Source organism: Sorex fumeus, unplaced genomic scaffold (genome assembly GCF_029834395.1).
Source record: "Sorex fumeus unplaced genomic scaffold, SorFum_2.1 ptg000130l, whole genome shotgun sequence".
Lineage (NCBI taxonomy): Eukaryota > Metazoa > Chordata > Mammalia > Eulipotyphla > Soricidae > Sorex > Sorex fumeus.
The window spans coordinates 226500-250642 of record NW_026606187.1 but is presented as its reverse complement, the minus strand read 5'-3'; the positions used below and the strand labels follow the sequence as shown (position 1 = coordinate 250642).

The 24143-nt window shown below is 51.8% G+C and overlaps 2 protein-coding genes across 6 annotated transcripts; one reads left to right on the top strand and one right to left on the bottom strand.

Moving 5' to 3' along the window:
* Nucleotides 1-19: 19 nt before the first annotated feature.
* HIRIP3 (HIRA interacting protein 3) lies at nucleotides 20-2848 on the top strand. Its single transcript, XM_056138772.1, has 8 exons — nucleotides 20-180; nucleotides 254-374; nucleotides 467-584; nucleotides 787-1919; nucleotides 2017-2185; nucleotides 2265-2363; nucleotides 2455-2659; nucleotides 2712-2848. The coding sequence occupies exons 1-7, from the start codon at nucleotides 119-121 to the stop codon at nucleotides 2616-2618; spliced, it is 1866 nt and encodes a 621-aa protein (XP_055994747.1). The 5' UTR covers nucleotides 20-118; the 3' UTR covers nucleotides 2619-2659; nucleotides 2712-2848.
* A 970-nt stretch (nucleotides 2849-3818) lies between these two features.
* On the bottom strand, nucleotides 3819-23881 carry TAOK2 (TAO kinase 2). 5 transcript variants are annotated; one of them, XM_056138733.1, is made up of 19 exons: nucleotides 23607-23862; nucleotides 20428-20594; nucleotides 20182-20253; nucleotides 19997-20098; nucleotides 19342-19387; nucleotides 19112-19208; nucleotides 18849-18962; nucleotides 18673-18764; nucleotides 15508-15601; nucleotides 15327-15408; nucleotides 14181-14348; nucleotides 13751-14029; nucleotides 13395-13559; nucleotides 10698-11063; nucleotides 10408-10611; nucleotides 9847-10086; nucleotides 6526-6738; nucleotides 5139-5321; nucleotides 3819-5050 (listed from the first exon to the last, which is right to left on the bottom strand). In XM_056138733.1, exons 2-19 carry the CDS (start codon nucleotides 20557-20559, stop codon nucleotides 4529-4531), a joined length of 3171 nt encoding a protein of 1056 aa, XP_055994708.1. In that variant the 5' UTR covers nucleotides 20560-20594; nucleotides 23607-23862; the 3' UTR covers nucleotides 3819-4528. The 5 variants fall into 5 exon arrangements, with proteins under 5 accessions (XP_055994708.1, XP_055994709.1, XP_055994710.1 ...); XM_056138734.1 differs by having other exon boundaries at nucleotides 13751-14011; nucleotides 23607-23860; XM_056138735.1 differs by lacking the exon at nucleotides 9847-10086 and having other exon boundaries at nucleotides 23607-23867.
* Nucleotides 23882-24143: the final 262 nt, after the last annotated feature.

The window sequence follows — 24143 nt, the reverse complement described above, 5'->3', positions numbered from 1 at the left end:
CAAAATAAGCCTGGTCCGGCCGAGTGCTCGGCGCCTGCGTACGCGCCCCGGCAGGCGCGCCGACGGAGACGGCGGAGGCAGAAAGGGCGGGAGCCCCGCCTATCGCCGGCGGGGCAAAATGGCGCGGGAGGAGATGCTGGCGTTCACCCGTGACCTCTTCCGAGGCCGCCCAGACCTGAGGTGCACGGGGGGGCCGGGGCGGGAAGGGGCCAGGCCGGCGCGGGGCCTCGGCCCTGACGTCCTGTCTCCACAGCACGCTCACGCACTCCATCGTGCGCCGGAGGTTCTTGGCTCACGCGGGCCGCGACCACCTGGAGCCGCAGGAGAAGCAGACGCTGAAGCGGCTGGTGGAGGAGGAGCTGCTGAACATGCAGGTGGGCGAGCCGGGGCGGGTCGCGCGGGGGCGGGGCCGGCGCCACCCGGCACACGTGGCGCGCGTGTCACCCCTCGGCGCGCCCTCCCGCAGGGGGATGAAGCGAACGCCCGGGAAGAGACGCCGCGAGACCTTGCCAGGAGGACCAAGAGGCTGCCCTCCCCCTGCAGTGACCCGGCGAGAAAGCGGAGCCGGTTCAGTTCCGAGTCGGGTGGGTATCCCGCGCGCGCCCGCTTCGCTCCACGTGTCCGATGCTCGCCAGGAGCCCTGAGGCTTCGGACGGGTCAGCGCATCCGGGAGAGCGGCTCTTAGCCTGCCTCCCGCTGCCTCTTCCTGTCGGAGACCGTCCCGGGCAAGTGGAGGGCAAGGTCAGGAAGAACCCGCTCCCACCTTCTTTCCTCTCTCCATTCCAGAGCCCAGCTCTGGGGCTTCCAGTCCGGACTCCGTGGATCCCTTAGCAAAGAACAGACTGGCCACGGGAATCGGGGCCACTGCGGAGCGTCCAAGGAGGGCCTCCAAGAAGCCAGTCGAGAGCAGTGATGAGGAACAGCAGGAAGACGTGACCGCCAAGACTGGATCAGAGGAAGGCATGAAGAGCAGGGAGGAGGAGGGGGGCTCTGTCAGAACAAGTAAGGCACTGAAGGCAGAGGGCAGGGAGGGGACAGAAGATGAGAAGGAAGATGAGAGCAGTGAGGGGAAGGAAGGGGAGGAGGGGAAAAGGGAACCCAAAGGCAGGACCAGGAAGCAACTTGGGATGAATAATAAGCGGGTACGGGGCAAGCCCTCTGCCCGAAGGAAGCAGGCCAAGGTGGTGAGTGAGGACAGTGAGACCGGATCAGAGAAAGACGTGAAGGAGAGCAGTGAGGAGGAGGAGGAAGGGGGCTCTGTCAGAACAAGTAAAGTATCAGAGGCAGAGGGCAGCGAGGGGAAGGAGGAGGAGGAGGAGGAAAGGGAACCCAAAGGCCGGACTAGGAAACAACCTGGGAAGAATAAGATGATGTCTGCCCGAAGGAAGCAGGCCAAGGAGGTGAGTGAGGACAGTGGGGAGGAGGAACCTATCCAGAGGACGGGACAGAAAATGAGAAAGACGGCAACGAAAAATCACGAGAGCGAGGAGGACCACGAGGGAGAAGAGAATCTAGTGGTGGAAGAGAACCAAGAGGAAGAGGACCAGAAATCCAGATTCCAAAGCAATGGAAGGAAAAGAGCAGCTTGTGAACAGAAAAGCAGGGGGGGAGCAAGACTGCTGGGTAGCAAGGACAACAGAGAGGGGCAGGACGACTCTGGCAGTGAGGCTGACAGCAGCGGAGAGGAGGAAAACAGCTCAAAGAAGGCAGAATCAACTGACACTGGCATGCCAGCCAAAGTGAGCAGGCTTAATGGTGACGTGAGTGACTCAGAGAGGGAGGAGAGTGACAGTGGGGCAGAGGGGAGCCCCAAAGGGGAAAGGAAGAATCGCTCCTCCAAGAAGAATTCTAAGAAAGGCAGGACACGGAACTCCTCTTCCTCCTCTTCAGATGGCAGCCCGGAAACCAAATTCAGGAAGGTGAGACTGAAGATGGGGGTGGGGTGGGTCACCCTTAGGAAACAGGAGACCCAGACAGAATCCCAGGCTTAGTCTGGCCACTGCTCTCTTCTACTAGGCTGGCTCAGGTCGCCATGGGGAGGACGACCCAGCTGTGATGAGGCTCAAGCGCTATATCCGGGCATGTGGTGCCTATCGAAACTACAAAAAGCTGCTCGGTTCCTGCCACTCAAGCAAGGAGCGCCTGAGGATCCTCCGGGCGGAGCTGGAAGCCCTGGGCATGAAGGGTGAGGTCAGGTGTGCCCTGGGTGCTGCAGCAGAGGCGCTAAATGGCTCAGCCAGAGGATCACGAGTCTCTTCTTGCAGGTAACCCCTCCCTAGAGAAGTGTCGGGCACTGAAAGAGCGGCGGGAGGAGGCGGCTGAGGTGGCCTCCTTGGACGTCAGCAACATTATCAACTGTCCAGGTGAGGGGCACTTTCTTCCACCTCAGGAGGAGATGTGCTTTGGACTCTTCCAGATGACTTTCCTGCTTTTCCTTCCACCCACCCCACCCAGGTCGGCCACGTAGACGCACTGCATGGAATCCTTCAGCTGCAGCACCCCCAGGCGAGCTCTACCGCCGCCGGGCACTGGACTCAGAGGACGAGCAGCCCCGCCCCCCACGCCCCGACTGGTCACATATGCGTGGCATCATCAGTAGTGATGGCGAGAGTAACTGAGCTCCCCTCACACCTCCTTCCCACTTGTAAAAAGTGTACATAGCAGACCCCCACCCCACCCCACGCTCAGAGCAGAAGCAGCTTTGTTCAGATGAGACTTGCAGCCCCCAAGGACACAAATTGGTAGGAATCTATTTCTCAGTTTAAGTGTTTACAAGATTTATTTTTTTTAAGACTCAAATAAAGGAGTATTTGAATTGCCTCATCAAAACTGGTTCCTATTCTAACCCGTTTGGGTCAGGAAGCTGAGAAGTATTTGTTCTCACCCTGGTCTGGTTCCCTTTCATGTTTACATTCTCCAATCCAGCCTGTTCCCGGACTCTTTTAACAGTACGGCTCTGACCGCCTTCCTGTACAAACGGGCGCACTGGGCCCCTGTAGGCTGTGATGCCCGGCACAGAAGGTGTAAAGAGGCCCTTAGAATATGAAGCACAGGCCAGGGAAGATGCTCATGTGCTGGGCCCCAGGTCGCAGGTCTGGACTGAGAGCCACCTGGTTTTGGTCCTGGTGGCCTCTGGCACTGTAAGCAGCACCACACTGCCAGGACTGAGGGCTGAATCGTCAGGCCTCAGAGCTAAGCAGAATATTAGCAACAGTGGCTCCCAGAGCACCTCTTGGCCCCACCCAAAGGTGAAATACAAAACCAAACAACTTGGGGAAGACAGTGTATCTTCCTCTTCTGGAAATAGTCACTTAGTCTGCAGGCCATCTCTTCCACGCTTTAAGGGGACTGGACAATGAGGGCTCTGGAGACCTATGGCTACACATCGTGAAGTCACTTTAGGTCTCAGAATTCTTTTGTTTGGGGGCCACACCCAGCAATGCCCCGCAGTGCCTTACTCCTGACTCTGCACTCAGGGATCACTCTTGACGATACACTGGAGACCCTATGTAGTGCCAGGCATCAAACCCAAGTTATCATGCATGCAAGGCAAGTGTCCTGCTGCTCCATTCCGGTCAGAATTCTTGCTGTTGAGTTTGCTGACAAGATACAAGTCTGGGCGGCCAGGGTCATGGGGAAGCGAACCTTTGGAAAATTACTGCACAGTTCCCCCACCCCGCCCCAGCATTGCCTGGTGTGGTCCTTACAGCCAGAGCCAAATACCAAAATCACTGCAAGTTTGGGTTACACCAGTAATTAAAAAAATAGCACCTCCCACTGAGCAGTCACAGTTTAAGACAAAAAGGGTGAGTCCCAGGTCTGTTAGAATAACCAACAGTTTATTAAAAGCTTGCTCTGGACTCTGTGCCAGCCCACAGCTGGGAGGGGCTTCCATGACTGCCCCAGGCCCAGGAGCAGCCCCTTCTGGGCTCCTTCCCTCTTCCCTTCCCCAGCTCTGATCTCCGTTTAAAAAAAAGAAAAAGATAAAGGACAAGACGGCACAGGACAGCAACAGGAGAATGGAGAGACCCAGGCATCCTGACCCCAAGACCCCATCCTGATCCTCCTTTCTGAAGAAGGCATTTTCTTCCCATTCTCCCCACCCCAGGCCCAGACCTGCTCTGGGACATCCCAGGTCTCGGGGGCCTGGCATGCCCAGTCCATGGCCCCACTGCAGGGGGTAGTATAGTTCTCTGAATATAATATATCTAGACCCACCCTTCCCCTCCCCCGGGGAACTAGATGAATACCTGACATACAAGCACATACACACACACCTCCCTCCTTTCCCGAGGCCATGATGGAAGCGAGCCCTGGCACCGTGGTGGGGAGGCAGGGGTCCTGGTCAGTCTGGAGGCACCTACACCCAAGCTAGTGGGCCACTGGCCAGCCCGAGAAGCTTGTGAGATGAAGTTTGGGGGAGCTGGAGCTAGTCCTGTCCCCTGACCTTGGGTGGGCCTCAAGCTTTCTGCCCTCCACCCACCCCTGCCCTACCCCTGCCCATTCATCTATGCATCCACCGTGCACTTCAGGAGTAGAAGTGGGAGGAGCCGTTAAGGATGTGGGAAGCAACACTGGTGCTGCGGCTCAGAGGCCCTGGCACGGCAGCAGCAGGGGGGCCCACACTCTCACTGCCACTGCCGCCCGAGGCTGCGCGTCTCAGGGGCTGGGGGCTGTTCCTTAGTAGCAGCAGAGCTCCACCACGGGGTGTCCCACTCTGTGCTGGGGGTCCCAGCCAGTTTGGGGGACCTGGAGGAGCCAACAGAGAAGGCTGGCGCCAGGCCGGAGGAGGCATGCCTGGTGGAGGTGGCCCGTGGCTCCAGTGTGCTCCGGAGCGGGGAACAGGGCGGGAGGGCCACGCGGGGGCTGGGGGTGGGGCAGGATAACCCTGGGCAGCAGCCTCAGCTGGGATGCCCCCCAGAGCCATACTGGAGAATCCCAGCCTCATGCTCTCAGCATCGAAGGCCTCGATCTCACGGGCCTGGCGCTCAAGCAAACTCCGGATGCGCTCGGAGCGCCCTGTCTGCAGGGCCAGCAGCTCCTCTTCCACCTGGGGCACCCAGAAGAGAGGTTAGAGAGAGTCCAAGGGAAGGGGGAGCCTGCCCTCCCCGCCACATCGTGAGGCCGAGTCCGCTCACCCGCTGCTCGAGCAGTGCGCGCCTTAGGGCCACTCTCTGTTCCAGCTCCCGCAGCTCCCTCTCATGCTGACTCTCTGTGCGGATCTTGATCTTACTCTGGTACGCGTTGAGCAGCTCCAGCTCCTGTTGAAGCTGCTGCCGAAGGGCCTGGAACTCGGCCTCCTGGGTCTCATCAAGGCGCAGCTAGAGAACAGGAAGCAGCTTCAGGGTCCTCTCCCCAAAGCCCCACAAGCCTTCCCTCTCCCAGGTAGGGCTGGCTTTAATATTTCAAGCAGCAGCCGGTCTCACTATCTGTCAAGACGAAAGACTGTCACACCCTGTGAACAGCAATGTCACTTCCAGTTTATCACCACCTCTATTTGCACCTGTGCTCGAGACGGCCATGGAAGTATTGCCATAGCAAAATACTGGAAACCACCAAAACGTCCACCTACAGGGTTGAGTTAAATGATGGTGTATCTATACCATGGAAAATTCTATGCTTGTTAAAACGAATGACTGGTGTGTACTGACAAGGAAAGATGTCCAAGCAACTATCAGGTAGCAAAGGTCAAGGATAGTAAGCTATGATTCCATTTTTTTCAAGTTCCTATGTATTTTCCAAATATGTATGGGGGAAAAATCTAAATTATTAATAAGAATTTCCTCCAAGGTGGGATTGATAAGAAAATGGCAACGATAAAGGCTGTATGTCTATTTCTAGTATTATGTGTAATCACTTTTAGAACAGCAATCTTCAAAACCATCCAGATGTCTGAGTAAAATCAGCCTGGAGATCACATGCCTGCCCACACATCCCTCTTCACACATTAACTCAAGGCCGGAAAAAAATTAAAGTTCCTCTTCTTGGTGGTTCTTGATGAAAGTAAACCGGCCAGTTTTGTCAAGACCTTAGGAAAAGCTGTAATTGGGGGCTGGAGTGATAATAGTACAGTGGGCAGGGCCCTTGTTTTGAATGGAGGCTGAACTGGGTTCAAATCCCAGCACTCCATATGGTTCCCTGAGCACCACCAGGAGAAAATCCTGAGTGGAGAGCAGTAATCCCTGAGCATCACCAGGTGTACCCCACCCCCCCACCACCCCAAAAAAGAAGTAAAGATGTAAGATGGGCCAGAGTGATACCACAGTGGGGAAGGTGTTTGTCTTGCACACCGCTGACCCAGGTTTGACCCCCAGCACCCCATACGGGTGCCGGAGCACTACTGGGTATGGCCCCCAAACCAAAAACCAACACGAAAAGATGCGAGACAATAAAACGGTGGTGGTGGGGGGGTATGAGTGCTTCTGTACCATATGAACACAGAGATTCCTCCCTTCTCTCGTCACTCAAGCTAGAAATACAGAAGTCAACCTCTACCATGCTCCCTCCCTTGACCCCAGGTCTCACCGCCTGTGAGCTGAGCATTTCTGAGATGGACTGGTCATACTGTTCGGCTAGGATTGCCAGCTTCCGGGTCTGTTCTTCCTTGAGCCGCTTAAGGAGGCTCTTGTGCTGAGCTTTGGGCGTGGTCTCCAGCAAATGTGCTCGCAGAGCCTTGTACTGCCGAGTCTGGATCTTACACGTCTCCTGGAACTGCTTCTTGATCTGCAGCTCCTTAGACTATGCAGTGGACGGACCAAGGGGAGATGGGGGCGGGAGAGAGGTAGAGGTAGAGGAAGAGGAGGAAGAGGAACAACCAGGGGAGAGGGGGAGAAGAGAGAGAGGAACAGAGGACACAGAAGCAGAGACAGGGAGAGGGAGAGAAACAGAAAACATGTTAGACAGAGGGGGCGGGGGGAGCTGTATACAGACAGACACGGAGAGATGGGATTGTACTGAGAGATCAGGAAGGCTCTCAATGGGCAAGAGACGCAAAGGAAACAAGACAGGTTCCAAGAGCATGTTTGGAGAGTTGTATGGAACACACATGAAAGAGAAGCACGGCTGAGACAGGGAGCTGAGAATCTTTACAGAGTACAAGTGAACAACAGAAGTTCTGACTGTGCGAAGAGGGAGAAAAATAGGACCTAGAAATGAGCAGAGACAGAAAGAGACAGATGTGCACTACAGGAGAAAACCAAGTCACACAACACACCCATGGAAGAGAGCAACAAAGCTAAGAAAGACAGAAAAAGTCCCAGGTTTGGCACCTCAGGGAGGGAAAGAGGGAAGGAGGATAAGCACTGAGCTGAGAAACGGATAAGAAGGGGTTGCCCCATCTTGGGCTCTGTATGGGAAGGGGGCGAAGGAGATGGCCGGAAAGGGCCTGACAAATTCAGCGGACTGCAGCTGCCACCCTGACCAGGTTTCCACATTCCAGCCCGGCCCCTTATGCACAGTTCCCTCCAAGTCCACAACCGATCCCGTTTCCATGGCTCCCACACACTGTCTAGGCCCCCAAGCTCACCACCCTCCATTTCGGAGGGGTTTCTGGCCCATCCCCCAACCCTCTAGGGTAATGTCTGATGTCTGGAGAGAAATTCAGCTCCCAGACAAAGTGGAATCACATAGGGTATGGGGTGGGAAAGGTAGGGGGAGAGGACAATAAGACCCAGAACCAGAGAACTCTCTGGAAGGAATCCATAAATGGAGAGCTGTGGGCCTAAGAAGTCCTAGGAGAGCTCAACAGGGGCCCAGACCCCTGAGCTGGTGGTGGTCATGGTGTAACAAAACTATGAAGGCAGAAAGGATGAGGCTGAGGAGTGAAAGGAATTGAGATAACGTAGATGGGGGTGAAGAGGTCATGAACTGGGGGGGCCAAGGGTCCAGACTGAGGGCATACCGGGGAGGCTAGGCGGCAGGACAAAGCAGACAGAGGCAGCCTGGGCCAAAGGTACAGTTCCGCTCAGATATTTTATTTGTGTTTGTCTTTTTCTTTTTTTGGTGGGGGAAAGGGGACAGGTTGGAAGGGAGACAGAAAAACAAAATCAAAGAGAGAAAAAAAAAAACCATGACTCTTCCCACCCACCCACCACCCCTGGCCCCAGGCCTGAGTCGATGAGGGTGAGGATGAGCACAAACACAGTGGGAGAACAGTAATAACTTAGGGTGGGGAGGAATGTCAGGAGAACACGGTGTGTGACTTCTGACTTCATGGTGGAGGAGGCTGCCTGTCTGGAGGTCCAAGGAGCTGGGTGAGTGGGAAGCAAACTGAGGGAGGAGGGTGAGAAGGAGAGGGCTAGGACTGGAGAAACTTCACTGAGTAGTGGGAGATAAAGTGCTCAATGCTCTACATTTGGGCTGAGGGAGAGCTGGTCACCTCCAGGGAGGCAGGGCCCGGGACTGGCGAGGCCGGGATCTCCGCCCAGTGAGAGTCCCTGGTGGAGGCTGGCGGGAGGCTAAGGGGCCTAGTCGGCGTTGGCTGCGTGGCAGCAGCCGGGGAATTCGGCTGGGCCGTTCACTCCGAAACAGGCCCCAGCTGGCCAGTGTATGAATGGCCCAGGGGGGCAAGCGGGAGGCTAAACCCTGGCTGGCCCGGGCCAGGCGCCAGTTCCAGCCCTTGCACAGGGTCCAAAACCGAGACAACAGGGCTAGTGGGTGTTGGGCCGTGCGGACATTACTGTGTCGGGGTCCAGGCACAGGAAGACGACTACGGAAGCCATTCTTGTTGGTCTTGGGGTACAGTGCAAATAAGCCCCGATCCCCAACAGCCCCACAGCCTTGCAAGGCCCGAAAGACCACGGGCGACAGGCGTAGCAAAGCCCGCAACCAGAGTCGTGAGATGCCGCGGCGCAGCCGGGGGCCCTGTTGCTGCACCCATTTACCCCCAGCTGCCACGGCTGCCAGAGGTAGAGCCAGGCCTGGCCAGGCCAGTAGCCAGGCAGCCCCAAGGCCTAGAGGCACACCCAAAAGGCCTCGACGCCAACTCAGACCCAGGACAGCTCCCAGTGCAGTGCCCTGGGCCAGGAGTAGGAACAGACTGGGGGGCAGGTGCAGTGCTGTACAAAGAAGCAGGTAGGAGGCCCCCAGGCCTACGAGCCCCACCTCAAGGGCCAGCAGGGCTGCCTGGAGGCCACCTCCGCCTTGGGCTGCCAGCAAGGGGAGCAGCAGCAGAAGTAGTAGGGGCAGGAGCCCAGAGGAGGATCCCACTGCAAAGGAGAGGCCGGCCAGGAGGCCATGGGACAAAAGTCCAGGTAGCTGGCTGGCAACACCAGGCCTCAAATGTGTTGGAGGGGGTTCCGGGGGGATATCTGGTGAGGGACAGCCATCACCAGGATCCCTTGGGGTTCTAATTGGAGTCCCCTCCTCTTCTTCCTCCTCCTCAGGGACTGGGGTCAGTGCCGGGCCCTGGACCCAGTCAAGTTCAAACACATCATCCAGGAAGTACCTATCCTCCTTCTCCCATAAGCTCCATCCCCCGGTCACCTCTTGGCCCACAATGTTCCTCTCTTGAGGTGACAACGATGGGATTCTAAGCTCCTCTATATCCTCCTCTGGAAGACCCCAAACTTCCTCATCAACGAAACTCCTATGCTTTTGTGAACTGGGCCTAGAGGTTTCTGATTCTTCCCCCAATATCCTCTGATCCTCTGGCTCCAAAGTGGCCCCTTCCTTTCCCAGAATCCTTCTCTCTTCAACTGCTTCCTCCTCTCCCAGAATTCTTTGGTCCAGGACTGCCTCCTGGCCAGATGAGCAGGGCTGCTCTTCTCTAGGGATGCCTGTGATGGGTGGTCCCAGAGCCCCAGGAATGGGGAGCGGGAGACCCGGGGGATGCAGGCCTGCACGTACTTTGAGGCTCTTGGGCTGCTGGCGAACCTGGGCTGCATGCTTCTGTCGCAACTCTTGCTCACGGCGCTTGTTGTACTCCAGCTGATTGCCCAGCTCTGTCTGGTGCTGCAGGCGGGTGAGCTCAGCCCGTGTGCGCTGTACGGCCTGGAGCTGCCGGAGCTCCAGCTCCCGTGTGGCCTCATGCTGCCGCAGCAGCAATGCACACTCCAAGTCCTTCTGTGTCTGTTTCTTGTTCAGGTCCTGAGGCAGAAGGGAGGCAGGACCCAGAGCCCAGTCAGGAAGCCTTGTTGGTATCAATGGAGGGAGAGCCCCAGGACTCCTTGACAGAGGGAGCTGAGAGTGGGGAGCTGAGGGGTGTAGATGGGGAAGTGAAGGGTCAAACTCTTGGCTGGCCTGGAACAGAAGCCTAATAACTATGTGCCAGGGTCGGATGGGGTCAGAAGGAAAAGGGCTGAAGAGAAGCCAAGCCACACAAACGAGGGCAGAGGGAAAAGACAAGTGAGGCAAATGGAAAAGGACGGTGCGTGCGATGCAGAGAGGGCACGGGGACAGGTGGCCTACCTCTCGCAGCAGGTCCTGGTCCAGGCTGTGACGAGCCAGCAGCATCTTGCGCTTGTACTGGCGACACTGAAGCTCAAAGTACTGGCGCTGTCGCCGCAACAGCCCTGCCTCTTCCTCTGCCTGGCACTGCTGCAGCTGTTCCTTCTGCCGTAAAAGCCACTCAGCCTTCTCCCGCTTGGGGGTGCTGGGATTCTCCTGGAGCTCCTTGGCAGGGGAAATGGGAAGAGAAGGGGGTCAAGGGGTGACCAGCCAACACTGGCCCACCCACTTTATAGCCCTATTCCGCCCACCTCCTTCAACTGCTCCTTTCGGAGTTTGTAGGTTCGCTTCTGTGCCTCTAGCAGGGCAGCCAGCTCCTTCTTCTGCTGCCCAAGAATGTGCTGCTGGAACTTTCGCTCCTCGGCCTGGGCAGCTCGTGCTTCCTTCTCCCCAATGGCCTGATGCCGCCGTGACAGCTTTTCTGCCTCAGCCCCAAAGCCAGCCCGCTGTGCTTCAAGCTCTCGCTGCAGTCGTGCACTGTGCTCCTCCCGCTCACCCCGCAGCCGCGACTCCAAGGCCAGCAGCTGTTTCTGGTGCTGTCGTCGCATCCTCTTATAGCCACTCAGCTGCTCCCGCAGAGCTGAGTCCTGCTCATGCTCCTGGATCTGACGGCTAACCTGGAATGGGAGACAGGGTGAAGTTGAGTTCAGCCCTGACTCCCATTTTATTAATACAGAGTTTAGTGCTCTAGGGAGAAGATCGTGGGTTTAAATGATCATTTATTACTTTCGTCATATTTAACTTCTCAGAGACTGCTTCCTCAACTGGATTATAGGTCCCTCTTTCATGCGACTGAATGTCATGAACTGTCAAGTCTTGTATAAAAGTAGGAACACTGGGGCTGGAGATAGTACAGTGGATGGGGGGCTTGTCTTCACACAACCAATCTGGGTTTCGATGCCCAGAACTCCATATGATCCTCCAAGCATAACCAGGAGTAATTCCTGAGTGCAGAGCAGGAGTAAGCTTTGAGTATGGCACGGTATGGCCCCCAAACAAACAAACAAAAAGTAGAAGAATTCAGATTAGTCCAGAGAATAGAGAAATGAGCCAGACTTGGACCAAATCCCAGCTTAGCAACCGAGTTTCTAAGACATTGCTAAACCTCTTCCTCAACTTTTAAATGGGGCAATATCTCTCTGATAAGGATCTGTGGATATTGAGTTTGATACCTATGTAATAATGTCTAGGACACTCTTGGAACCGATAAGTGCTGGCCTTTTGTCCTTCAACAAACATTGAGGGCTCATTATAGCTCAAGTACAGAGGAGGGATCTAGGCACTGAGATGTTGAAATAACAAGAAAACTAGGCCCAAATGCCCTTAATTCAAAGTTTTAATTCAAGTCCTGATTAAGAAACTACACCAGTGAACACCAAAGCAGTCCAGGAATCAAATCCCTGAAAGACACAAACCTCTCTACACAGTACCAAGTACCAAACATCACAGGACCAAAAGAATTATGCTAGCACAAAGTCAGGAGCAGCCTTTGAGCAAAGTCAGGTGTCACCCCTGAGCAACACCTGTGTGGACCAAAAACAAAACAAAACAAGATACACTAGCAGAGTGAACAGTCAAATGTAAAGGCCTTAAAAGACTTGCAAGCTGGGACTGGAGAGATAGTAACAGCAGGTAAGGACCTTGCTTTCCTTCAAGGCAGCTGACTGGTTTTAATCCCTGGCATCCCAGGAATGTAGAGCCAAGAGTAAGCCCTGAACATCAAGTGTGGGCCCCCCCAAAACAAAACAAAACAAAAAAAATCCTGCAAGCCTAGGCTGGGTATAGAGCTCAGTGGTAGAACACTAGTCTTGGATATGTAAGGTCTGGGCTCAATTCCTGGCATGGAGGGTGTGGGTAGGTGGGAAAAACATGTTAGATCAATCATTGGCTTCCAAGGGTATTGATAGTGAATGCAGCTAAACAGAAATGTAAAGTCTTACTCCTAATATGGGTATAAAACTATGTCTTGGGGTTGGACAGACAGTACAGGGGAAAGGTGGTTCCCATGCACATAATCGTCCCTGCAGAAGGCCCTGGGCACCACTGGGTATGGTCCTAAAATCAAACAAACAAGAGATTATATCTTATGAAAAGTCTAACCACTTTTTTCCTGTAAACTAAGAAAAATATTGCCATGACTTAATTTTCAGAGAGGAACAAAGTCTTGTAACAAAATTTGGACCCACTAAAGGTACCTGAGCAAGCAGCCTGAGTCACAAGTACATGGAATTACATGTGAGCTGTCTCTCATATGGAATTATAGTTTCTTCTTTCTAGAGATGTTGAAAGGATTAAATATAGACATGTGTGTAGGCCTGAAAGCCATTCAGCAGTAGGAGGCAGAACACTTGAATATCTTTTCTACAATCCAGGGGCACAGAATCCTGCAAGTCTATCATGATGGTAATCAAGACCATGAAAGGGATGTGAAACACCTGAGAGGACAGCAGCCTGGGAAGGCACCCTAAGAGACTCGAGACAGACCCTGACACAAAAGTGGGCTAAGTTTGTCAGGAACAGCAACATCAGGTAGTGTGACCACAAAAATTCGTTGTGAGATGAGAGGAAAGGGCAAAGGTGAAGATAAGCTAGGAATAGCTCCTAAGTACACCCTATGTACCCCCCCACCCCCCAAATCAAACAAAAAGATAAGCTAAGAGGGGCCTGTATTAACAGTACAGTAGGTAAGATGGTTTGCCTTGCACACGGCCAACCTGGGTTCGATCCCTGGCACCCAGGTTGGTCTCTTGAGTCAGCCAGGCGTGATCCCTGAGTGTAGTGCCAGGAATAAGCCCTGCGCACCACCAGTATGGCTCCCAAACAGAAACAAAACAAAAAGATAAACCAAGAGAGAGGAAGAGAAATGGTGGAATTTGGACTTATATGTGTGCAAGCATAAAATCACTTTTGGGGGGCATTTAGGCCTAAGAAAGATGACTTTCACTTACCAGGGAAGCAGTACGAATTGTGGCAAAATGATCCCGGTTTCTGCAATAGGCCCGGCGGCGGGCAGAAGAGGAGGTGGTAGAGGTGGGAGCTGGGGCTGCCGTTGGCTGGAGAGGGCTTGGGGTCATCTCTGGTTGGTAAGGGTCATCATACAGGTTGTCAGAGCCCTACAGGAAGGAAGACGGAAGGGATGCCCAAGGCTCAGATTTTTAGGCCCCCCCCAAATCCTTCGAGACTCAGTAAGGCTTTGAGGAGCTAGTAGTATTCACAGGGAGAACAAGGAATCCAGATGATTCCTAAGCAGGAGAGTGGGAGCGCAGCACTGCCACAGTCAGGGCTACCTGAGTAAGATGCCTACCGGCAACCGGTGGATGATGGAGCTATGGGAGGTAACTGTGTGTTCCCCCTCCTGCATCATGGCCATCTCTCGGGCTTCTGGACCTTCCTCCTCTTCTTCTTCCTCTTCTTCTTCCTCCTCTTCCTCCTCATTGTCCGAGGCATCTGCTAGGCTGTTGACTGAGCTACTCTGGCTGGAAGCGCTGATGGACATGCTGGGCACAGAGTGGCTACTCTCTAGACTGGTCAACGTCCCAGCCCGGTGCATGTAGGGCTCTGTCTCCTGTGGACAGGGTGCAGGCTGTTGGCCGGGAAGGGCAGGACACAGGATGTGTACATGGAGGTAGCGAAAGGAGACAGAGGGTGTGAGGAGCAGGGATAGGGGTGAAGCAGCTGTTAAGAGGCAAACACAACAAGAAAGTAAAGAAAGGTGGCAGAGTAAGCTGGGTCACCTCCTCCTCCTCAGGGGCCTCTGCGCCAGGGCCATTTGGTGCCTCTTGGAACAGTATCTTTTTCATCTTGCGATACTGCAGGTTGTCCAGCTCCCGCACCGCATCCTTGGTCCTCTGGATTAGGTCCATGATGACTGTGGGTGGCCGCTCCCGAAGCACAAAGCGGTGCTAGGGGAAGAGGACACTGAGACCTACTGCCAAGTACCTCCTGTTTCCTAAAACCCTGGCCCGTCCTCAGGCCTGGCCTACCAAAATGGACCCATACTGGCCTTACCTATTTTTATTTTGCTTTTTGGGCCACACCTGCTGCTCTCAGGGATTACTCCTGGAAAGCTTGGGGGACCATACGTGGTGCCAGGGATACAATCCAGAGCAGCCACATGCAAGGCAAGTACACTACCCACTATATATATTTTATTTATGTATTTTTCTGGCACACCTGATAGTGTGGATTATAGGTGGTACTGGAGATTAAACGGAGGTGATCTGCATAAGAAGCAAGTCCCTTAACCACTGTACTCTCTCTCTGGCCTCTTGGTCTTGATCTAACTCTTCCCAAAATAATTTTTACCACCCAATCATGCTTCCCCAGACATTCTCTTGTTTCTTCAGGCATAACTGACAGGTAAGAAGAATCAGAAGATCTGGATTCTAGACCAAGTACTCTATCAAAATGCAGTGTGAGGCTGGGCATGTCATGAGGTCTCTGTTCCCATTATTAGGAAACAAACAGGTCACACTAGTCTTAAGTTGATCAGTGAAGACAACAGGAATCCTATTTTTGATGATAATAATTACATAAAGAACACCTAGGAGAAAGCATATATTTACCTACGATAAGGCGACACAAACTTTCAGCTTGAAACACTAAACTAGTGTGGTAACCTTGATCATTGCATGCTGACCAGAAGTTCTGCTTAGCAATTACATACATATACACGTGAATAATAAAGGATGGGAAAACAAATCACTATATAAATGCAGTCTGGTAGATATAATCTTGCAAAACAGGGTCAATGGAGAATAGGGGATGAAAGTAGGAATTTATAAAATAAATTTTCAATGGAGGAAGAACTGAGAATTGTTCATTTCACTGAGAAATTTCTTATGGCTTTAACAAGAAAATGCTAGGCAGTGAGCCCTCACCTTCAGAAGAACCTCTGAGGTTGGTCTGTCTTGAGGGATTTTCTGAAGACAGGAGTCGACAAAATTCCGGAAATATTCAGACCTAGAAGTCACCAGAGAGTAAAGCAGGGGTAGGGAGGGGATTCGTCAGTGAATCTTACTCTAACGCCGACCCACTGGGCCCAGGAACAGCACTCCTCACCAGTGTCCTGACTGAAGCACAGGGGATTCATTCTGTGCAATGTGGTATAAGGCACTCATCGCATTCATGTTAAACAGCGGAGGTTTCCGTTCAGCTATAGAGAAAGGTCAAGGGAAAGAAAGAAGTTGAGAGTTGACTGGGCAGAAGAAACCAGAATGAAAATCAAAATATTTGGATTCATATCATAGCTCCATGACTTCCTAGCTAAATGAGACTGAGCGATTGCTAAACCTCAATAAATTTCCATTATAAAATGTAACATCTATCCTTTTCCTTTATGGCTGGGAAAAGATCAAAGTAAATAAGGTACGCATAAGCTCCAAAGGGAAAGCCAGAGAGACAGTAGAGGGTAAGGTGCTTGCCTTGTATGAGGCCGACCTGGGTTCGATCCCTGGCATCCCATATGGTCCCCTGAGCACTGTCAGGAGTAATTTGTGAGTACATAGCCAGGAGTAACTCCTGAGCATCACCAGGTGTGACCCCAAACCAAATCAAAACAAAACAAAAAGGAACAAAGGAGTCAGAGAGATAGTATAGGCGGTAAGGTGCTTGGCTTGTAAATAGGCAACCCAGTTTGAATCACTGACACCACAGATGCTTTCCCTGCGACCTCCAGCACCATCAATGTTCTCCTGAGCACAGAACCAGGAACAGGCCCTGAGCATTGCCAGAAGTAGCCTAACGCATCCTCCCCTCATAAATGAGGCAGAAGGAAGTATATTTAGTTATTTACAAGTTGTCAACAAGAGCAAAATACTTGCTGTGAGATAGACCCTGTCCTCAAGGAACTTCCAGTTCAAAAGAGAAGATTAAACAGTGCTGAACAAGTCAAGTGCAAATGTTAAATGGCACGAGGGGAGAAAGGCTAATGGCTGGGAAGCTGAGTGTTTGATGAGCCTTTAAGTTGGAACCTTTGCAGAGAATTCAAGGTAGGAAGATCTTTTGAAAAAAAGGACAGTGAAGTGATATCTTAGCTACAAATCAGGAGCCCTCTTAATGCTGAAATGGTTTTATTTTGCTTTTTTTGGTGGGCGGGAGGGACCCAAATGTTTTGTGTTTGAGTGGCCTGTAAAACCCAACAATAGGAGCCAGAGAGATATTATGGTGGGTAGGGCCCTTGCTCTGCATACAGCTGACCTGAGTTTGATTCTTGGTACCCCAAATGGTCCTAAGCCTAGCCAGGAGTGACCCCTGAATTCACAGCTAGGAGTAAACCCTGAGCATAGCTGGGTATGGCCCTACACCTCTCACCTCCCAAAGTGGGGAAAAAAAAGAAAAAGATTCAACGATAACATCTAAATTATTTTGAGCACTCTTAATATCAGATCAAGTAAAAGAGTCTTTACTCTGATATAATATTGGATTTCTTGCAGGAATAGTAATCTCCAGTCTGCCAATTTCCAGAATCGCCAATTGTAATCATGACTAATTCTTTTCAATAGCAGAAAAGTATTTCTCTGTCTCTATTAAAAACTAGAAATAAGGAGCTGGAGAGATAGCACAGCGGGTAGGGCATTTGCCTTGCATGCGGCCAACCTGGGTTCGATTCCCAGTATCTCATATGGTCCCCTGAGCACCGCCAGGAGTAACTCCTGAGTGCAGAGCCAGGAGTAACCCCTGTGCATCGCCAGGTGTGACTCAAAAAGCAAAAGAAACAAACGAATAAATAAATAATAAAGTTCTACTTGATTCAATTAAAAAAAAAAACTAGACATAAAACACACAGATATTTCTTTCACACTTGGCTTGATTCATCTATTCCCATCACATATATGGCATTGGTCTCAAATGGCAAATGTAGATGTATAGAGGAGGAGGGAAAAGTGGTGTCCAAATCTCTAACCTTGGGCAGAGGTCATAATATCCAGTAAGGAAAGTGGGAAAAATGGTGGCCCATACACACAGCGCTAAGGAGGGAAAAGTCAGCCTTCAGGAAGCAGAAACGGTGGGGAAGAGATGACATGCAGGGAGAAAGGAGATCACAGCACTGTGTACTGAAAGATGGCTCAAAGGATAGGAGCACATGCCTTGCATATGGGAGTCCCCATATGGCGTTGCATGGTGCCCAAGTACCACTCATTCAAGCATTCACACCCCAGTTCCCGATAACAGAAAGCACTGTGCTTAGACAGGAGGGAGGGGGGAGTCAGAGAGAGCTCAATGTGCCTAGCACATTCTTTATATGCAGGAGGCCTAGGCCCCAAACCTGGTACTGCACAGTCCCTTGAGTACCACTGGAATGATCCCCAAGCACCCCTGAGCACTTTTGGATGTGAATCGAAAAAAAAAAAAAAGAAAACAAAAAAAAACAACAAAAAAACCAAACAACAACAACAACAAAACAACAATAAACCCGAAACAAAAGAAACTGGAAGGAAGAGAACAGTAGTAGAAGAGGTCATGGTGAGAGGTTGTTAATGGTATCTGTATCTTGGGCAACAATTATATGCTTGGTACTGTTGGGAGGATTTACATACATCACCTCACTGAATAGCTGTTCCAATAATGGAAGCTGACAGAAAAGAGAACCTCAACATGGCTTTATGGCCTTATGAACTCACTTTGAGCCTTACTCTCTGGCCTTATCATTCACATACCCCAGAGTCTATCATCATAGTGCATGAAAATACAGTGGACATCAAAAAATCTGAAATTCAGAGCTGGAGAAACAGCTAACCTGGGTTCAATCCTTGGCATCTTTTTTCTTTTTCTTTTTGGGTCACACCTGGCAATGCACAGGGGTTACTCCTGGCTCTGCACTCAGGAATTACTCCTAGGGGTGCTCAGGGGGACCATATGGGATGCTGGAAATAGAACCCACTATGCTATCACTCCAGCCCCATTCCTTGGAATCTTATATGGTCCCCAAGCACTGCCAGGATAACTCCTGAGTACAGAGGCAGGATTAACACTTGAGCATCGCTGGGTGTATAGCCCAAAATCCCAAAACCAAAAGCAAAAAAATGTGGAATTATTCAATCAGTGGAAGGAAAAGATGACTACTACAAAATCTTTAGGTTTCAAAATTGCCAGGATTTAGTATGTATGAGGGAACATGGGTAGAGTCAAAATGAACAAGAACTTAGAGGCCTTAAGAGGATGGGATGGCACAGTGTAGTAATAGGAAGAGAAAAGAGCATAAGGGAGCTGAAAGGATGTTCTTACCTAGCTCGATGCAGGTTATCCCCAAGGACCAGACATCCACCTTGCCATCGTACTGTCCCTCATCCATAGCCAGGATCACCTCTGGAGCCATCCTGAGAGAATTATCAGTTGAGACCAGTCACCTGCCCAGACCTTGTCAACCACTTCCCAAAATCATGGGTACTTTTTCCACTCACCAGTATGGGGTGCCCACAAAGGAGTTAGCAGGTGCCATGATGGATGCAGAACCAAAATCACCCAGCTTCACCAAGCCTGGCTCTGAGAGTAGGATGTTTCCAGCTTTCACATCCCTGACAGAGGCAAAAGTTCAGGGATCAGACCGTTGTCACAGGAAGGCCTGGTAGGGGCTTTAGCATCAAGTTTCCAAGAAGACTATAGCCCAGCTGAATTAGTAGTACAGAGAGCACCCGCTCCCAGTCATCATTAGTACTGTCTGTACCTATGGATCATGTTGTGGGAGTGCAGATAAGCCAGGCCCTGAAGGGCCCCATGGGTCACAGCTGCAATCTCCACCTCCTGAAGGGGCTTCTTGTGCACTGGGGAAAGTAAGGGAAAAACATCAAACGGAGGGAGCCCAAGGGTGGGACTGGAATATGATCCTCCTGATACTTCCCTTACAGTTTTTCTGCTTTTTCCCCCCTCTACCATTTGTTCACTAGGGTCACTTACCTTCTAGAAGGTCAGAAGCTGAGCCCAGGCAATACTCCATCACCAGCTAAGGATGAATGAAGGGCCAGAAATCAGAAGATCTGGTCACCCTGGCCCATGTCCCTCGGGTAGAGCTCCAAAACTGACTGCTTTCTTGCCTGAACTTGATTCAGGTAAAGCCCCCAGGGTAATGACAGGAGGGAAGATGACTGTCATCATGATGACAACTGGGAAAATGAGGGAGTGGTAGGATAGTCCCCAGAGTTAGAGACCCCCTCAAGAAAAAGTCCAAGACATAATCACCACTCCCATCAGAATCCTTTCAATGATCCTCCCAGCCTCAGCAGGAGTGATCCCTGAGACCAGAGCCAGGAGTAAACCCTGAGCACCAAGACTTGGTCCAAAAATCAAAACCAAAAAAAAAAAAAAAAAAAGAGAATTCCTTCAAAGCCGCATCCTTCAGTCCCAGTGTCCCCTTCCAAATGCTAATTACGGTCTCTCTCACCCTTCAAACAGGCCTCTCCTTCTGGAAACAAATTTATAAGTTTGTCCGAGAATTAAAGAGGCTGGTATAGTAGATATTCCCTCTTAAAAGACCCCTACAATGACACCCTGAAAGGGCCCACCTTAGATCAATGACACAGGAAGATAGGGCATAATCAGGGGCCCAGCTCACCCAAGCTGTGTGTTCCCTCAGGTAACAGCCCCGGTACTGAATGGTATTGGGATGCCGTAGTTTCTGTAGGAACCGCACTTCTTTGATGATGTCCTGCCATTTCTGGGAGGAAGTCAGGGGAGAAGACATTTACTCAGGAGACTCGGATAGCCTGTTCTCCACTTGGTCTTAGTAGCCTAACCCACCTCATTTGACTGTTTTCCACTGTAGGACATCTTCTTGATGGCCACAACTTCACTATTCCGGACATCCCGGGCCTAAAGAACAGATCAAAAGGGAGAGAGTTCCCAGTGAGAACTGGGCCACAGAAAGACTGGCCCAGTAAGAGAGGACAGGAAAAGCACGGGATGGGGGGAGGGTGGTGGAGGGTCGTTTGGAAGCTCTCAGGGGAAGAATACATCCCTACTCCATTCTCCCAAACCCCAACTCACAAAGTACACTGCTCCGAAGCTGCCATGGCCAATTTCCCGGAGGTCAGAGAAGAGCTTTTCAGGGTCATCCTTGAAGAAGAGCTCTGCCACATCTGGGTCCTTCAGGCTCCCAGCCCGGCCCCCAGCTGGCATGGTGGCCCCTGGGGGCCCTGAGAAAGGGGCCTGGCCTGGAGAATAAAATGGGGTCCTTAGAGAAAGGATGGCATGCTCAGCGAGGAAGGGGCCCCTCAAGTGTCTGCCTTCCCTAGTTCCCTGATGAGGGGGAGGCACTGCTGAGGAAGAGTAGGGGGAGTTTGAAACAACATCAAAGCTCCAAGAAAATGAAGTTGCCCTGGCAACTAGAGCACGGGGGCTGGGTCCCTGGAGTCCCTAAAAGTGCTGGAATGGTTGGGAGCTAAACATCCTCACTAACCCCCTCAAGCCCTCCACAGATTCCATTCCCCTACAATCCCTACTTCCCCCTCTTAAGACTAAAAGATTCGCCTTCCAGTCAGAATGTAATTCCCAAGTGTCCTGTCCCACAAGTCTCATATTCCAAATATTTTCCAGCACCTTCCTGTTCCTCTCAGTGTGGAGGCCCCCTCCTCCCTCAACCTCTCACACCCTGGAAGAGAGCAGGAAACAGCTAGGCCGGAGGCAGTGGAAATCCGGTCATTGTTAGAAGTGGGTACTAGCCAGGAGACTCTCAAAAAGGGCTAGGAACCAGGGGCAGTGAGAGCTAGAATATGAAGGGCATGGATAAAATGGTGCCTGGCTCTGGGGGTCTTGCTTGATCTGGACTCTCTAACTCACCTGGTCCAATGTTAGGCACACAAATACAGGCACAATCCATTTGGGGTGTACAAACAATATTCATGGAACATGCACCTACTACCATGTATTAGTTTCCATTCAATCTGCTCAACCTTACGAGGTATTACTACTTAGTACTCCTGTATTACAGATGAGGAAAGAATGCCAGAAAGGTTGCGACTTGCTGGTCCTCTACCACTCTGCTTTCAAAACAATCCTATGCATCCAGCAAGGCAGGGGCAAGATTACCATTTCAAAGATGAGGTCACAGAGGCATATGAAAGAACTTTTCCAAGTTTAGCTGAATAGGACCATCTTTCTACGCCTCTTTGGTCAGGGTTGGCATACTCTTTACTCATACTCCCCAGGATCAGCCTTGGCAAGAAGGCTCCCATCCCTCTGGCCCTTAGTGAGATCTCCTAGAGAACTCAAATACCCACAGGAGGGTCCTGCAGAACATCAGGGGCTCAATCCCCGAGGGAATTCCTGGCAAGGTTCCTGGCTAAACACTTGCTGGAATTTAGGCACAAAGAATCCTTGAGCAGAGCTGGACTCCCTGAGCAACACCTTTACGGCACCTAACAATTTAGCATGTAATTACATTCTGTTGTGCATTGTTTCCTGTTGTGTTGTTAATTTTGTCTCTTCGGTCCAACTGGAAGCTGGAGGGCAAAGATTAAGCCTGACTCTATGGTGGGCCCCCAAAGCGCAGAGGACTAGGAATAGCCTGGGTGATTGATTGTTCTCACAGGCAGTTCAAAGGAGGTCCCTTTCTTCATTTTTCTTGCCAGCAATTCTGCCAAGGACCCCTGACCCCTACACAAAGGCAGGTGTTTGCAACTTGCCAAAAGAATCTTTTCTTTTTCTTTAATTGAATCACAGTGAGTACACAGTTACAAAGTTGTTCATGATTGGGTCTCAGTCATAAAATGTTCCAACACCCTTCACCAGTGTACATTTCCCACCACCAATGTCCCCAGTTTCCCTCTCCCCCAACCCTCCATACCTGCCTCTATGGCAGGCACTTTTCTTCTTCTTGACCTTTTTAGCATCAGCCAAGAATGCCCATCCAAGACCCTGGCATCACACAGTGACTTTCCTTTAAACACCAACGAATAAATGAGCTATTACTAAGGTCTGTACTAAAGAACAGCCACCTTTCAAAATGGACAGTGTTAGACATTGTGCAGATGAGGAAACCCAAGACTATCTGTCCCTACGCTACACTACTAGTATATCTCACCTGGATTATAACAGGAGCCAATGTGAGACTGTGTGTGTGTGTGTGTGTTATTTTTAATGAGATCTCACACTTAGGAACTGTGCAGAAACTCAGCATATGGATTCTTCCTTCCATGCCTCTTGGGCCAACACAATAAAGCTTTAATATTAATACTCTGGGGAGAATTCTACCTTAGCAGTTTGATTTTAACTGCTAAAAGATACCACTATGGCAATCATGTGTCAGAAGTGAGATCTCTCTAGACACACAAGTCAAAGACTTGGATCACATTAAAGACTAAAGTCCCAACAGAGGAAAATCCAGGAGGCAGAAGGCAAGAGCCAGAACTTCCCATCAACTTAATACTTTTAAGCTTCTGGGCACTGCCCTGCTGAAAAAAGAAAATTTCACTGCCATCCTTAAATCTCATTCAAACTCACCCTCCTTTGGATTTCTGGTCAAGCCCAGGCATAAAAAGATGGTAAGAGACAGGTATGGAGCAAGGGTAAGATTTAACTATCGACTTGGGTTTAAATTCTGGTTCTGCCATTCTGTGACCTTGGGCAACCTCCCTGGGCCTCAGTCTCCTCAACTGTAAAATGGGAGGACAGCAATAAAATCACCCCCATGCATAAAGCACTTTGTAATAATGATAGATCCTTTGACAAATATATGAGATCACTTATACCATCACAGCACGAGGTGGAAAGGCCACTGGAGCTGGGTGGAAACAGGTCAGGCATCCACAAACGCACACATACACTTCCTCGAAAGGACAAGAAATCCAACCACACCATGCCTCAGATACAGAAAATACACCCACTGAGAGAGGTAACACTCCAGAGCAATTAGCAAACAGGAATTATAATCATGATCAAGAAAGAGAGAGCCATGGGGGGGGGGGGGGGCCCGTGAACACGAGAAGCCATCCGAACAGCTCAAGCACCCCAAGGTATGACCCCCGGTGACAGCGGAGACTCTGCCAGCAAGCAGGCACCATGACGGGAAGCATGGAAGAGGAGGGTCCGGAGGCACCGAGGCCGCCGCCGGCCCTCCGGGGCTTCCCCATTCTGAGGAAAGGACCTACCCAGGCCCGGTACTCAGGCTCAACCTTTCTTCTCCATCCTAGACACGGGGACCCGCGCCCCTGCACCCCATGTCTCACCTGGTAGGGGTCACTATGGTGCCCCAGCGCTTCCGCCTCCTTCTGGGGTCTTCCAGCGGCTCTGCCAAGCAGGGAGAGGGGCAAGGAGACCTTCCCCCTTGCCACCTCTTCCTCGGCTTTCGCCCTTCCGGAGGGGCGGGCCCGGGAAGCCTCCCCGGGAGGGGAGGGGGTGACAACCCGATCTGACCTCGCGGTCCAGTCCTCCTCCTCTTCGAGGGCGACAGTTCCGAATCCCGACTCTGACTGCGGGGTCCGAGCCCCAGATATTGTCACGGGGGGAGGTTGGATCTGGTTATCTGGACGCGTGGGGGAATGGACCCCGGGTTACGGGGGCACTCCGGGACCCCAACCTCAGAGATGGAAGCCCTACAGAGCCTCAGTGTCGAGGCGGGGACCCAAGTGGCGGCTCTCTGGAAGCTGAGGGGCTCACGCCCGTAGCTCGGAGACGCGAGGGGCCGAGCCCGGAAATCTGGGACCGAAGGGCCTGAGCCCCAGGTCTCCGGCCACCGACAGGGGGCCCACCCCGAGGACGTCCGG